Here is a 16,383-nt window from a genome sequence, read left to right on the forward strand (position 1 = left end):
GCTCCTGTTGTCAGCATTCCTTTGCTAAGAAATCTTCAAGTCAAACCACCCTGCCCTGGAGCCCTGCCAAGAGAAAAGCCTCTCAGAGAGCCCAGCCAATAAAAACCAGGATATGAGGCATCCCAGCCAATCAGGAGCAGGGTCACTTGTTTGACAGGTTTGGAAAAAAAAAAAAAAACACACTTGAACATGTTGGCCCAAGAAAACAGGTCTATTACTCCAAATCTTGCTTTGTGAGCACAGTGGCTGAGGGGGGATCCTTTACGTGATTAACTGAAAAACAGCCACAATGCCCCAGAAAATGAGCTCCTTTTACAGACAAACGTCTGGGCCGTGTTTTTGCTGCAGTGTTAAAACCAGTAACGCTACATGCTTAACCCTTTCTCTGATTATCATCTGCAAAAATGACTGTCTTCTGGTTCCAAGTAAATCTCCTTCCTTCCATACTTCTATTTAAAAATAAAAAGACATTTAGTCAAAAGATGAAACGGACTGATCTTTCTAAAAGTAATCAAAAAGAGAGCTGAAACTCTAGAGCTGAAAGCTTCCATTTTTTCTTGGGACACATACGCAGACTAGACCTCCATTCAAATAACTACTAGCAAGCAAGTCCCAATTATAATCTATTAAAATGGGGCAGGCAGGATCCACTGGGTGATCCCTGCCTTCAATCTGACGTACAGCGAACAGAGATAGAATCAGTGCAGACTGTCATTGTGGAGGCTTTGTAACTATTTAAGCTCACCACCAGATTGCACCTATCTGTGGATTTATCATAAACTATCAAAAAGGATCTTTCAAAGCTACTTGAAAGGAGGGGAGGAGAGAAACACTGCGAGACTTCCTCCAGCCATTCATATCTGGGATCTTTCTTCTTTAAGTTAAAACAGGAGTCAAGAGACATAAGCCGTAGTACATTACCTCACCCTGCGTATGATTTATTGCAGATGTGAAACCAAGCGAAACGGAATCATTTTGGAAGCCGTGCGTCGAAAAGCTGACATTAAGGCCGCCATTGTGTTTACATAGTTTCCTGGCGCTCTTCTCTGGGAATCGTTTCACCTTTCCTTCTCCACCGACTTCCACTGGCCTGTTTCTATTCGGCTTCCAAACTCCTTTTTTTTCCCCTGAATTTCCATTTGCTTCTTTGACAACATTCCCCTCAAAACAAAAATATGTATCGGTGGAATTTCCACCCGGGCACATTCTCTCTCTTTCTCTCTCTCTCTCTCTCTCTCTCTCTCTCAATCTTTCTAAAAACCAATTTCCTCTTCAAACTCTGGGTGTGCAGGAATCATTAATGGTGAAGTGCAAAATCAGACAAAGAATTATATATTTGTTTTGCAAACTGACACAATTTAACGAGCTGCTAATTAAAGTAAATCAATAGCACTGCAGCACTCTCTCGCTGGTGCGTCTGGCAGAAGACGGATAGCTGCTGTTGGGGGGCGGGGGGGGGGCATGACTTTCCTCCGGAGTTTACCTCTGACGGAAATCACTCTGGCCTACGTGCATATCACTCACTCAAAGCCCCTCCAAGTCATATTTCACTGGTGTCGATACAGAATTGGTCTGGGCTCTGGCCCTACTTACAAGATAAATCAAGTCGGATCTGACCCCCCCCCCCCATCTGTGATGCACTATGCAAATCAGACGAGCTCCTTCAATGTGCATCACCATCGACAAGTTGAGACAGGTGTCCCATGAGTGCAGGATGTTCTTGGTTTTGTGGGGGGTGGGGTATGGGGGTGGGGAGAGGGGGTGTTAGTGACCACCTAATCTTAACCAAAGGGCCCGCCAACTCCTCCAGGGCAAATGCACAAATAAACAAGCAAAGGACTGTGATGAAGCAAAAAGGTGTGCGAGCACCAAACCTGAGATCTGAGATCCCTTCTGCAGGGCACAGGTTTGCTGCCCTGCGCCCTGCCCCCCACCCCAGCCCCCCACCCCCACCCCCCCGGCCGCCCCCCTTCGGTTCCGGCCGCGGGACGTAACCCCCCGGCCCCCGCGGAGGACGCTCAGCCCCGGCCCCCGTGCGGCAGGGGGGGGCGAGCCAGCTGTTAGCTGTCCGTCAAACACCTCTGGTGGACGAGCGGGCCGGGGAGGCGAGTGTCACGCCTTTGATCCGGCCAGCAGCAGCGGCTGCTCCGGACGGCAGGACTTTGTTCTTCCGCTTCTATTTTGCTCTCTGTCCTGCGGCGGATCCGCGGAATCCAGAGGAAAAAACTGTTCTGTTCTCCCGAAACATCAACAAGCTCTGACAACTGCGCCCGGGTTTTTCTTGGCCCTGACAAAGCTCTCAGGCATCTCCTTTGACGCTTCACCCTGATTTTTTTTTTTCCTCTCTCTCTCTCTTTTTTTTTTTTTTTTAAGAGATATGATAGTTATTGTTCAATCCAGGCTCTGTGTGAATGGAATGGACTGTGGCCAACCTGGCCTCGGGCGTAAACACACCTGTATGAAAAGGGCCTTATTGTAGCAACCGTGCGCGGCTAACCTGCACTAGCATTACCAGTTTTCCTGTGCTACGAGCGAAGAATGCTCCCCGCTCTCTCTCCGATTGGCTCCTAATCTCCCCCCTTAATTAAACCCCTCTCCTTTTCTGACAGGCACCTTTGCTCTGGAATGCTTTGGCTGGTGCAGTTATTTTGATTCTCACCAGCAGTAACAGGATTAGAGGCTGGATGACACCCCCTCGGTGTCCCCTCCCCTGAACGCTCCTGATGAATGCCCTGGTTCGCACCGAGCTCTCGTGCCAGGGCTGCTCACGCTCACAGGGGGGAAGAGAGGCTGCTCTTTTCCTATTTACCGCTATTTGATGCGCATTTCAAAACATCCTGTTTGTGCCAATATTAGTTTCAGTCAGGGTTCGGAATATGGCGCATGACAGAGATCATCCCCGCTTTAAGCTGCTTTGGTTCCTCAAAAGCAAGACGCTTTTCTCTGGGTTCGTGTCTGGTCTTTGCTTTCATTCATGACTCGCATAAGGAGTGAAGGAAGAGGTATCTCTCTCTCTCTCTCTCTCTCTCCTCTCTCTCTCACACACACATGCACACACACATATACACACTACATATTCTTTCATATTCTCCTACTCACACAACCACTCTCTCTCTCTCTCTCACACACACACACACACACACTGAGATCACTCGATGCACGTCTACGCTCACACCCGTGCTCACAAGGCTAAACGTGCCAGAGCGGAGAGAGAGGTAACAGGCCGGGGAAGGCCCCGCACTGAGCACAGGGCAGTTAGCACACATTCTACAGAGCCCTGGGGAGGTCAGGAACGGATGGGGTCTGAACCCATAAGCAACCCGCTCGCTCAACTCAATTGCGGCGACAGGGAGAAGGCACCACAAAATGTCTCAATTATCTGCTTTTATTGACTCCACAGGGTAAGGGTGAGAGAGAGGGAGACACAGAGAAAAGGGGAGAGATTGAGAGAGAGAGAGAGAGAGAGAGAGGGAGAGGGAGAGAGAGAGAGAACTAGCCCTATCATTACGGCGGAGTACAATCTACCCCGGCCTCCTGTAAATTGCTAGGTGTTGTGCAAGGTCACCCGCCCACATGCAAAGGAGGTGAGAGCAAAGGCCCTTTCCCTTTCCCCTACACCACCGGCAGGCCAGGTATAATCTCTCCTTTCCAGCGCCCCCACGCCTAATCGCCAGATACTATCGAAAACACGGGCCTTTTTCGTCTCCCTTTTTTCCCTTCCATTTTTTTTCCCCCCACAGACCCCAGTAATGGAGTACCAGATTGGGAGACTCCGCTTATTGTCGGATATCAAACAGGCAGCTCGGTGGATTACCGGGGGGAAACTGATAATGACAATGGCGGCGTGAGATTTCAAACAAAATTGAGTGTCAATTGACTGCATCGTCTAGGCAACACAAGTGCTTACAGCGCGCCAGCCAGACAGGAAATAAGGCCAATCTATTTCCTTTGCTTGATATCAAACATTTCTCCATGCCCTCTGTTATGAGCTTATAATGGGCTTAGCTCCGGCTGCTTCCACGGGAGCAGCCTGCCGAGAGGGACTCGAATTCTGCTCATTATGTAACGCAAATACTTCTGATTTGCAAACGGGGGGTTGGGGGTGAGGGTGGGGGAGGGGGAGACAGAAGCAGTATCTGCGGAAAGGGTGTCCCCCTTTTTGTCCCTGGAGGTTGTTTTTCTTCCCAGGGATGATGAATTCGAGCCAGATAAAATGTGCTGCAGCATCGGCAATGAAAAGAAGGGGCACCAAAAACCTGTGTGTGTGTGTATGTGTGTATGCGTATGCGCGTGTGTGTGTGTGTGTAGGTGTGGGTGTGGCTGTGTATGTGTGAGTGGGTGTGAGAGAGAGAGAGAGAGAGAGAGAGAGAGGGAGAGAGAGAGACTCAGAGATAGAGGGAGAGAGAGGGAGGGAGAGAGAGAGAGAGCAAGTGAGAGAGAGAGAGGGCGAGAGAATCAGAGAGAGAAAGAGAGACAGAGAGAGAGAGAGAGAGAGCGAGAGAGAGTCAGATACTCTGCTCTAATACTGGGTATTCAGGCCTCTTCTCTCCCACTCTTACAGAAGCAGGTCTGAAAGAGGGCGGAGCTCGGAGCCTGCCAGGCTTCCCGGGCCTCAGCCGGTCCCTCCGCCGGGCCGCAGAGCCGCCGCCGCCACCGCCCCGCTGCGCGTGCGACATGTACCGCCTTCGGTCAAACGTCGGGGGCGCCGCCCTCGACCATTTCCTTAAATAATCCATCCCCTCCGCACCCCCAGCCGCACGCACACACACGCTGCACACTGACCGCGGTTTGGGGAGAGGGAGCCCAACGCCGCGCCGTTATAAACAGCATTGTTTTGCGGAAGGGAAGGTGCCCCACAGAGCGGCGGTCGGGCGCGTCCGGCCTCCTCCACGCGCGCGGCTGCTGGCAGGGTGTGGGCTCGAGGCCCGGGGGACGCGCGGCGTGGTCAGATCCCGCGCGCGGACGTCCCTCTCATACCTGAGAGGGTGCGGCGGTTTCAGGAAGCCGGGGTTTCCCCACCCCCTCTTTCTTTCGTGCAGGCTCGCACATTAGCGGGACGTCCAGCGGACGCAGATCCACGCAAATCCCGTGCTGTGAAAGCAGCGCGAACGAAAGTCGACCCTGGGGCCAGAGCGCCCTGTCCCGTCAGGTCCCCCCCCCCCCGAGGAGAGAGAGAGCGGGGCTTTACGGAGCCCTACGGCATCGGGGATGATCTTCTCCACACCTGCCTCCGCACCTCCCCCCCCCCCCCAGCCCTAACTCTGCCTGCTCCCTCAGCTGGGCACAGCCAAACTGGGGAGGGACATGAAAGACAGGTAAAAAAGAAAAGATTTAAAATGTGGGTCCTTTTTCAGTGGCGTGTGGGTTCAGAGATGAGAGAGGGCCAAACTGGCGGCCTGATTGTAATCCCTGACTGTAATGAACGAGCAAACAGCACCGTTGCCTCATTATCGAATCGGAGTTTAACAACGTTACTCATTCAACAACGTCGATGCTAATTCATTTAAAAACTGAAAAAAAGGAATGCTCCTATTTTCCTTGTTTTTATTTTAACAGGAGACAGGAACCGCAAAAGAGCATTTTTGTAGCATCGACCAGTATTTGACCAGTTAACAGTTACTTCATTCACAAAATCAAATGCCCGGGTTTGATTAAAAAAAAAATAGGCTATTTTTTGTAAAGCAGTGTAAGATGGAAAATCCCTCTACAGATGGAACCAATATGACAGTTATCAGAAACAAGTTTTGGGGGGGTGTTAGGGTTTTGGGGGGACCTGGAGTAGCAGGCAACTTGGTATGAGGTCTGCAGCCTGGGCCACAGCCCCTAACTCTGAGCCCTGCCCCCCCCTCCCCCCCCCCTTCACAGAGACTCGCTAATGAACACGGTGCGGGAGGTGACAAATTAAAGTGTTAGTATAATCCTCCCCCCCCTCCCCAGTCGTGGGGGTACGACGGGTAGTAACAGGCTCTCCAAGGAGTTATTGGGGGATGAGGGAACGCATTCTGCACATGAACAATAGGCAGGAATTGAAACATCATTGTCATAATAAGGAGATAAATATTCAAATGGCTGTGGGAAATCCTAGATTTTACTGATAGGCGGGATTGTATTGTTAAGCCTAGCCGCGCATAATGTTTCAATACCGGCAGCGCGTCTGATATCTTAATCGAGGAGAACAGACATTCAGTTTATCTTTTAACACTGCAAACCTGTCCCAAATTCCAAACCGCATTAATACATGTTTGGATTTGCAACTTTTTTCCATTCAAAATTCACTGTTTCACACAAGTCCCAGATATCTGTGCTACATCTCGGCATCGATTCTATTGACACCTCATCCATAACCGCCCGAACACTGGGAAAGATCATTAAATAAACAAATGCAAGCATTGATTTATAGGACCTTTCATAATGAGGTTATCGGCACGCAAGTTCAAACCGTAGGGCAAGGCAATAAATTCATTTTATACAGGTAGCACAAATACATTAGAGGTTGTTGCAGATACAATTACGGAGCCGAACAAAAGGGCGAGCAGACGCCTCGGAAGGCAGGGCAGACGCCTCGTGCTGAAGACGCGATGACACCCTGGTGAAGCGTGTCTGAACACGGGGGGGTGGGGGGGGGGAACGCCATCGGCGGGTTCTCAGGGCTTAGAGATATCAACCGCAAAACGGGGAGGATTCACTCTTCAAACAGCCCGGAGGTGGGGGGGGGGGGATTGGGGGTGGGGCCGGCTAGTCACACCTGGTCACCTTTCACTCGCCAAGCCCCGCCTCTGGGGCCTTAGCCCGCTACGCTGTTCCCGCGGGCGACCCGTCGCCGCGGCGATCTCCCTCAACAGATAAAGTAATTATTTCAAATCTTTTCTGTCAGCTCCAGGTCCGGTGGGGCCCTCTCTTTCTCCATGTTATTTGCAGCATCAGCAGAAATGACGCTCGGTGCAACACCCCCACTTCCCTCCCCCCCAACCCTCCTCCCCCCCCCCCCCTCCCTCCCCTCCTCCTGCTCTCGCCACCCTGGATTCCTTTAATGTGGACTGTATTTACCCCATTGCTAGTCCATAAGGAAGAGCAGCTATACTGCATGGCTATAAATAAAGGCAGGAATGTAACAAAGTGAATTGATCTGTCTGGCACGGCCCTGCAGTAATAGCACGGGCAGAGGACACTGGGGGAGGGGAGATTATGTATGGCTGCCAAGTAGCATAGGCCCAACATAGAGCAGACTAATGGGGCTCTGCCATCATAGCCAGACACTTCCCGACAGGAGTATAACAACATGGCTGACTGTTGTCACAACGAGGGCCTTGCACCGGCATAGCTGAGCTGCAAACGGGCTACGCTCTGTGTGTCTGTGTGTGTGTGTGTGTGAGTGCATGTGGGTGTGTGTGTGTTTGTGTGTGTGTGTGTGTGTGTGCGTGTGCGGGTGTGAGTGTGTGTGTGTCTGTGTGTGTGTGTGCATGTGCGGGTGTGAGTGTGTGTGTGTCTGAGTCTATTTGTGTGTGTGTGTGTGCCTGTATAGGTGTGGGTGTATGTGTGTGTCTGTGATGTTTCCGAACCTCAAAATGAACAGTCTAAAAAACGCATTCAGGAGAGCGGCTCACACTCATATGAGGTGATTACAGGCAGATCCCGCCCTCAGACAGAAAACAGAATACATAATGCACATTCTATTGCAACACAAGTGCCACATTAAAATGCTGTGACTTTTCCTACAAACCTAATAAATTAGTGTGTCCTTTTTTTACAGGCTGTAAATCCCACATAAATAATGCTAATCTGAAATATTCATTTATACTACCTGCTTTTAGATGCATGTAAATTATTTTTGATTATGGCGCGCGCAGCAACAGACTGCTTATAAGTAATAATGCGTGGATTAAACCTAATTACACACATAATGGTGCAGACGCTCTTTTCACATTAAAATATACGAATTAATAAAAAAAAAACATCCTCCAGTGAATTAATCGCATTCGTCGGTTACGTACGCCTGTGCCAGTTTTTAAAAACGGCAGACATTTTCGGTCGCTCGAAACGTCGATGTACAGGACAGTCACATTTTTTCCGGTGCTCACAGACATGAGGAGGTCAGTAAATGATCAAAGGTGCCGTTAGCACCCGAATACCCCCCGATCCCGAACACCAGCGTCGGACGCCGGAGCGCTCACGGCCGCGCGATCGGGAAAGCTCGCGAAGACACCCGGCCCGCGCCGCGGAGCGCTAAAGTAAAATGGAAGCTCGTAAACAGAGGCTCGACTGTATAGACTTTGCATTTTATCTTTGAGCAGTTTTCTGCTTTTATAGGCTGCAGCCAGTCTTCGGCTAGCAGCAGAGAGCCGGGTCACAAATCTCGCTGCTATTTCAGCGTGTGACATCTTCGCTCGTTTGCGGCTGCTCATTAACAAACAATACTGCTGTGAAATTGGTTTAATGACAAAGTAATAAAATTGCTATTCTGCTCACAGATGGCCGCGGGCTCTGGGAGCTCCTATAAGGCTTACTGTGGGTGCCAGTGTGAATTAAGCTGCTTATTCATGAAAACTGCATTCTGTACTCCTTCCCCCAACCCCCCCTTCTTTTTTTTTAAACTCTGTACCTGCAAATGAAATAAATTAACCTACTTTTTTCCCCTTGTATTCTCCTTCTCCCTCTCCACCCTCCCCCCTTCCTCCTTCTTCCCCACATCTGCAGCTCCTACCCAGAACAAGAATTACCGTCTTAAAATAAAAAAAAGGAGCTCACCCACGCTAACGTTTCTCAGTGATGTTCAGAAATGCAGCGCCCTTGCTATTAAACAACCCACCAATAAAATCTAGCAGTTCGGAATTAATTTTTTTTTTTAAAGAAGAAAAAAAAAGAAAAAAGAGAGAAACCTTCCTTTGTTGGCTGATCTCGTGTGATGCCTCCCCCGGGTTGTGTAAGGGTAAAAAAGAAGATTCACTCTTGTAAGATTAACAAAAGGATGCCGGTTTACCTCAGGAGCATTTTTGTGGGCACCTGTTTTTCATAATGACGTTGATTTTTAGAGAAGCACCCCGTTCCCATTTGAGAGAGGGGCCCATCGCACACCGTACTGCTGCCAGACTATGATGAAATGGACCCATGGCTGTTTGACAGGGTGGTAGGGTCCTGTTAATTACACCCAGGCACCCTAACAATGCCAATCCCAGGCAAATAAATAGATAAAACAAAAATCAATATGAGGAACACCGGCTTTCGCCTCCACTCGTGTGCTTGCAACTCTTTTAATTTCATATCTGAATGAAAGCTAGCCATACAGCACTGCTCTGTAAGGGGAATTTAAGCAGTGGATTTAACTGGTGCAAATCAATGGCATTTACTTAAGCAAGTAATACCACAGAATATTAACACTGTGACTTATCCAGGCGACGGCAATAGTAGTGTATTTTTGTTTTGGTGTAAATCATCTAAAAATACACGACATTTCCCAGGAAACGCAGGACAGAGGCACTATGGAGCTGCGCAGATGGAAAAAAAAGGCATATCAAATGAATTTAGGGGGCTGGGCCAGGGGATCCTGTGAGAGAGTAAATGCGGCTAATTAACTGCCAATTAGTGGTCCCCAAATGAGGGGGATCATCCTGCCTGCGCTGCCTGGGCCCGGAGCCCTGCGTGTCTGGCCATCGCCCCGCGCCGCTCCGCTTGTATATTTAGAAGGCGAGGACACAATGCGGGGACCAGAGGGACGCGCGGGTCGAAGCCAAAAAAACAGCCTGACATTTCCACGGGGGTCAAAGGTCAAGGGATGAACAGAAACTCCAGCAAACTATCTGACCAATGCAGGGGCAGCGCGAGGGGAGGGAATGCCAGGAACTCAAATGACCCGTTTTAAAGAGCCGTGCTCTGGGGCCAGCGAGAGAATAAAAGAAGGATTACAAAAAAAAAAATGAGGTCAAGCCAATTTATATTTTTACATAGCATTTGGAAAAAATTAGTTATTATTTAGCATTTCATAACAGTTTGCAGTGCCAAGTTGGAGGGTCATAAAAAAGAACACTGTTTCTGTTTGACTAGCCTTTTTGTTAGTGGAGGGAAAGGGGGGGGGAAAAAACACAGTTATTGAAGCAACAAAGCTGGCCTTTGAGTTCCCCGTGACACTACCATAGACGCATGGCCTGCTTCGCCACTAACAAGATGCTGTTTGTAAACCTGGGGCGGCCTGCGCTCCTCCTGCCAAGTCTGCGCCAGAGTGTGCGGCACAGGGCGGGCAGGCGGGGGCGGAACAATGGGAGGCGGAGCCCCGGCGAATTCCTTGGCGGGCCACGCCCCGGAAAGACGCGTCACTCGCCCCGTCGCCGGGCGCAACAGAGGCGGCGGACAAGGCCGGGACGCTCGGCCTTCTGGGAGCGCGGGGGCATCGGAGGCTCAGGTCGCGCGGGGCGCGGGGAGGTGCCGCCGACGCAGCCCGGCGGCCGCCAGCCCGGTCACGTGACCCGTCTCGCAGAGTGCTAAGGTCGGCCGGCCCGCCTACGTGTCTTAATAAGTCACTTATTGTGTCCCCTTCTCCCCGCTAATTAGGCGCTCTATCCTTTCGTTCCTCAAAAAGCGGGCGGGCGGGAGGGAGGGAGGGAGGGAGGGAAGGCAGCCAGGTAAGAACAGAAAGCGGCTCCACGCCCCCGCGCTGGTATTAGCGATACGCCGCGGTCGCGGTTGCCACGGCCGCAGAGCGGGCCGGCGGTTGAAAGAGAGAGAGGCCCGAACGCCCGCGTGCGGGAGACGGAGGAATAATGAGAGGCGATTTCCTTCCTTTTTTTAGCCGCCGCTCCTCTCTTCAGTCATCTGTCATCGGGATCATCTTTCAGGCCACAGAACAGCCCTGCGCCGAGGCGCGGCCGGGGGGGGGGGGGCACGTGGGGGGGGTAAATAATCACAGGACGGTGTGTTTGTGCTGGTGCGCGGGGGCACGTCTAGCTGCGCCTGTACGGGGACTTAAAAGGATGCAGTCAGGGACCATTTAGCCCAGACTGATAGAATAACACAGGGGCTCCTCCGCGGCAGCTGCAGCTGGATCCAGCCCGCCAGCTCCGCGCGGCTTCACCTGTGCCAAGAGCCGCCCTCCCGGCCTCATCCGCTCCTGGCTGCAGCCCCGCACAGCTCAGGGAGCTTCGCTAACCCAACCCAACCGTGCCGCCGCGCAGACCGCACGCAGACCGCACGCACACATTCCCATGAATGAATTAGACAAAAGCCTGACTGAGAGCCGCCGTAAATCCTATTCTCATAGAACCCAATTACAAAAAAATGATCATTAAACCGCAAAGAGACTCAGCGTGACACAGCCGAAGCACACGAATGGCTCTGAGCGGACAGTGTCTGTACCTTGGCGCCTACACGCACGAGGCCTGCTGCTACTGTGTGAGGATGAATCCGTCCCCCTGCCTCCGGTGATCCGCGCGGCGAGGCTGCGTGCTTTAACCTCTCCCGTCCGCTCTCCGGCGGGCCGGGACCGCGCGTTTCCCGCCTTCACGGAAGGGCTGTCGCGGGCGCCGCCGCGGACGCGCATTAACACGCGCGAACACCGCTAAGGTCAGACAGCAGCGCCCTGAATGCCAGCTCTGTTCAGCGGGGGGGGGCAGAGAATCCTCGCGCAGCCCCGGCTAGCCTGACGCGACGGGGGGGTGAGGGGGTGGGGGAGGGCGGGGGCGGCCAGGTGAGGCGCAGGTAAGCGTGCGGGGGACGCGTCCGGGGGAGATGTGCTATCCATTGACACTCACACAGAGCGCCCTTGTGCCCCTGTCCCAGCCTCGATTGTGCCTCCAGACAATGCAGTGATTCAGCACATCTTCCCCCAAGGCGGGAGGGAAACTGAAGACCACGGACCCGGCCTCCTCCTCCTCCTCCTCCTCCTCCTCCTCCTCGCTGTCGCAGGCCAAACGCTCCCCGGCCCCCGAATCAAAGGCGGGCCGGCCACAATGCCTCCGTGCGCTCCGGAATTCGCCTCTCTCTCTCTCTTTTTTTTTTTTTTTCCTCGACCTATCAACAGGAATTTCATATCACAGGGTCTGTCATATCCCCGGGCCGGAGGAGCAGACCGTCCCCCCCACACCCCCCCCCACCCCAGCCCGCCAGAAGAAGACACTGGGAGAGAGGGGGGCCCACCTGAACAATGGAACATTTAACTCCCCTGTCCCGCTTGGTAAAACCCAGCATCCTGTCTCCGTCTCGTCTTTCCAACACCATATCACACCCAATAACATGCCCCCGCTGTACAATGTGGCCCCCGCATACCCAACACCCACACCCCCCCTGTCCATTAACCCCCCCCCCCCACACGCAAATATGTCCCAAACCTCCCTAACCTCCTGTCTACCTCTGCTCGAGAAGACCCGAAATTTTCACCCCGCTGATATCCCGTAATGCGTGGAAAGGACCGTTTCCTCGGACGCCTCCCTCCACCGCCACGCCAGCGGGACGCTTCCCGCGGCGAGATTCTCTCAGGCTCTTTAACGGATGCACGCTATTCCAGGATTGGCTTGGATTTCACGGCCCTGAATGGAGACTCTCTCATTTCTCTCAGGTTAGCAGTTTATTTCTGCATTAATCACCATGACAGAGGCAAGGCAACTCAATTTTATGCTCCTGTAGGTAAGGTGCGTGGTGTCCTCAGCGCCGAGCCGTGAGACGGGGCGGGGAGGCTAATCTTTGGTTACCGGTGTAATTGAAATGCTATCCACACTGTAGGGTGCATTAAAGTCAGATAACGGCAGTTCCTGTGGCCAATTTAAGTAGCTTGACTCGCCTTGGAAGGGAGAGAAAAAAAAAAAAATTGCCTGACAGATAAGGCAGACAAACCGGCTAATTCTCCAGGCATGTCTCTTATTGTGATCCGGGAAAAATGAGGGGGGAAAAAATGAATCACAGAACCAAAAAATCAATTGACCCACGGGTAGCTCATCAGCCTGCGAGCCTGATAAACCTAAAAGCTTCGTTAATGTGGGTCCGCCTGTATCCCACAGATAGAGCACTTTGTAAATGAACCTGCTTTGATAAATATATTAAGGAAAGCTGTGAATAAAAGGCAGAGACTTCTCATTTGTAAATAGAACCTCCGCTACATGGAATTAGAATGATAAAATGGGGTTCCATGTAATTAAGTTTGTATAAGACCTGAAATCCGTGCAAATACCTTCCCGGAATTTTGAAAGGAAGCTGTCAGTTCAATTAATCTGAACATCACCCCGAGAATGTACTGAACAAAATTAAGCCGAAGATAAAACCTGGGCCAGTATTTTGATAAGTAATTCCTGTATCATTTCTTTGCTTCTGTGATCATTTTATTTAATCCACCACCCCCAGTTATGTGCTAAGCCATCTACAAAGAGACTGCTGGCCAGGCCACAGAAGCCTTAATCCACCATATAGCATGTGTAAAAAGGGAGGGGGGGTGTGTGTCTGGTGGTGGTAGGTAGTGGTTGTGGGGTGGGGGGGGGGGTGTAGATCTTCCTTTTTTCCTTAAATATATCAAAGTGAATAAATGTATATCAAACAGCAAAGAGCGGTGACTTACAGCTAAACACTTCCCTGATAAAATGGATACATACTGATAGCTTACACACATCGCTCCGATATCCACAGAAAAGGGGGGGGGGGGGATAGGGGGTTGTAAATAAATCGTTTTCGCACAATATGAGCGCTAAACGTCTTCGCTGCCGGGGAGAGGGAGGTGAAGCTTTTTAAAAATGAAAGGCGACGTGATCCTGGCGACCGCGATGCAGACTTCAGACTGGACTCACCAGTTGTTTACTTGTAGGATGGTGAGGCCTGTGTCTTGGGCTAGCTGTTTTTTCTGTTCTTCAGACGGGTAGGGGTGCTGCAAGAGAGAGAAAAGGACAACAGACCCATTAGCGCTGTCGCTGTTTGCTCCCATAGCTCTCATTCCAGTGATACCTGTAGAAAGTAGCTCACAAGACAACATGCTTCATGCTCTAGCCTTGACGCTGCATAGAAGGACATTCTCTGACTGTGCGATAGGCTGGCTGTTCCCAACCCAAAAACAAAAACACAAACACACAAATACACACACACACACACATACACAACTTTGTGGAGGCCCGTCATATGCTGAGGCCAGGGGATCCCTGCCTAAAGTCAGAATTTGCCCAAAAGAGTGAAGAGGGTGAACTGCAACACAGCCTCCCATACCCAGTACCCATCTCCCTATAAGGCCAGGTCCAGGCATCTCCTAGCATTACCTTTTCTCATAGACACCTAATTTTTCCCAACAACGGAAGAAAATGAAAAAAAAAAAAAAAACAAATGAACGTGTCAAGATGTATATGCACCATATATTTATATATTTCTCCAAACAGGAAGAACACACGTGCGGGGTGCTTCATCGTCGCTTCTGGTATCATTCACCGCGCAGCTGTGGCAGAAACAAGGCCAGCGTGGAGGAACAGGCCCTTTGAAAAAGGCCTGGAAATTGCCAGGAGATCCACCTGAGAATGCAATTCCACGGGCAGAGACGCGATGATACTATCTGCGTCAGCTCCAATATGCCAAACATGACGTGACATAAATGGCAGCCCTCTAGCCTGGCTTTGGACTCCCTTCTTCTCCCCGCCGCGGAGCATGACAACACAACGGTGATCACTGATGACAGACGTCTTAAACAGGCAGATTAGGAGTCTCCGCACACGCAAACGAAACAAACGAACGGGTCTGTTTTTATCCGCCGGCCCCGCACACGCGCGTCCTGCGCTTCCCAAGTCCCGCCTAATCCGGCTGGTTTTTTTGGGCGGGACCGGGGTCCCCGCCGGCACGCGATTCACAGACCCCACCTTTGTCTGTAACTCTGTCTGTATCGCCCCTCCTAATCTCAGCAGGAAAGGACTGTGATTGGAGCAAAAAAAAATACAACAGAAAACAATTCCTTGCTCCATTCCTCCTATTACCTTCTTTTGGCTTTCGAACGTATGTTGAAGAAATATAAGGGAAGATCTTTTTAAAATATACCATTAAAAATTGGCAAGGCAACAATACACACAGCGATATATTTTTTTTAATGTTGCTTGAAGAAATAAAAAACAACTCTCAGGAGGATTCTTTAGGGAGACAAGCAAAAAGGGTACTAATGCAATAGGAGGTTTTCAGGCAATGCTGTCTCAGGGTCCATTTTAATTAAAGGTCAGAAAAAAACATTTGAGGAATGCGTTCAATTAATAAGAAAATAGCCCACAGATTGGACAAATAATGAGACCGGGCTGCAGAGAAGGATTAATCAGATTTGTAGTTGTGTGTGCGGTGGCTTTTAATATGCTAAAATTAACAAAGAAAGATGATAACGCTTAAATAGAAATACATTTTTTGATTGCTAGGTGCTGACATTTCTTTGGCTGAGGGGAACGGGGCTCTCTCTGTGCTCGTGTGTGTGTGTGTGTGTGTGTGTGGGTGTGTGTACGTGCGTGCGCGCGCGTGTGTATGCGTGCGTCTGCTTTTTTTTCTACCCCCCCTCCTCTATCCCTGGACAACAACGCGTAATACGACCGGACCCCTTCCTCTCCTCTCCTCTCCTCTCCTCTCCTCTCCCTCCTCTTGGCATCCTCAGCTTTTTCACATTAGTAATGACCTCGGCCATACTATAAAAAACACTAATAATTTTCGGCGGGGGGGTGGGGGGGGGGGCGGCGGAGGAACGGGGTCGGATTGGAAATGGGAGTCAGTAATTTACATTGTATTAAGGCTTCCTCGACCGCTCGGCCTGCTCCCCGGCCATCAATCGCGCTCTGTCAGCCCGAGCGCCGGGCCGCGGTGATAAATACGCCGAGCGGCGGCACCACTCATCCACCGGCCACATAATGAATGGTTTGAACAAACAAGAAAGATGTCTCATCAAGGAGAGTGGGGACTCTAAAACCCCCCGAAAAAAGGCCTTGGCTAAGGAAATTTTTTCCCCTGGACCACGGGCGCGACGCGAAAAAAAAAAAAAATCTTATTTCCTCCCCGTGGCCTTTCGTCAGCTCCCCCACTGTCAATTACGGTAAACACGTGCTCGCTCCTCACCTCCTCTCTCTCTCTCTCTCTCTCTCCCCCACTCCCTTCTCTTTTCTCCCTTCTTCCCTCCTTCGCAAAGGAGAACGGCTATATATCGGCATTCCCTCCGACCGCGGGTTCTACAAACACAGTCGTATGGAACAGCGAGGGCAGCTGGGTTCTGAGCTGTGGCTGTGTACTGTTGTGTGAACACAAAGCCCAGGAAGGTTAGATGGCAGGGTGGCCTGGAAGATTCGGATCTTGGGCTGGTCTTGGAGCAGGCTAGGCTGCTGTCACAGCCGACAGCGAGGATCTGTACCTATGCAAGCCTCAGTCGCAAAAAAGTCAAATATTTTGTTGTGGTAAAATAAGCAACGTGCACAGGTA

At 51.1% G+C, this 16,383-nt stretch overlaps 1 protein-coding gene across 6 annotated transcripts in view; it reads right to left on the reverse strand.

Annotated features, from left to right (window-relative positions):
- meis2a (Meis homeobox 2a) overlaps positions 1 to 16,383 on the reverse strand; it is a 78,180-nt gene that overhangs the window by 11,051 nt on the left and 50,746 nt on the right. For all 6 annotated transcript variants that reach the window (XM_064321720.1, XM_064321736.1, XM_064321727.1 and 3 more), the window contains exon 9: positions 13,758 to 13,834. In XM_064321720.1, the coding sequence (XP_064177790.1) occupies positions 13,758 to 13,834 (77 nt within the window). The remainder of the gene's footprint in view (positions 1 to 13,757; positions 13,835 to 16,383) is intronic.

The sequence above is a fragment of the Anguilla rostrata genome, chromosome 1 (assembly GCF_018555375.3).
Source record: "Anguilla rostrata isolate EN2019 chromosome 1, ASM1855537v3, whole genome shotgun sequence".
NCBI classification, from domain to species: Eukaryota; Metazoa; Chordata; class Actinopteri; order Anguilliformes; family Anguillidae; genus Anguilla; species Anguilla rostrata.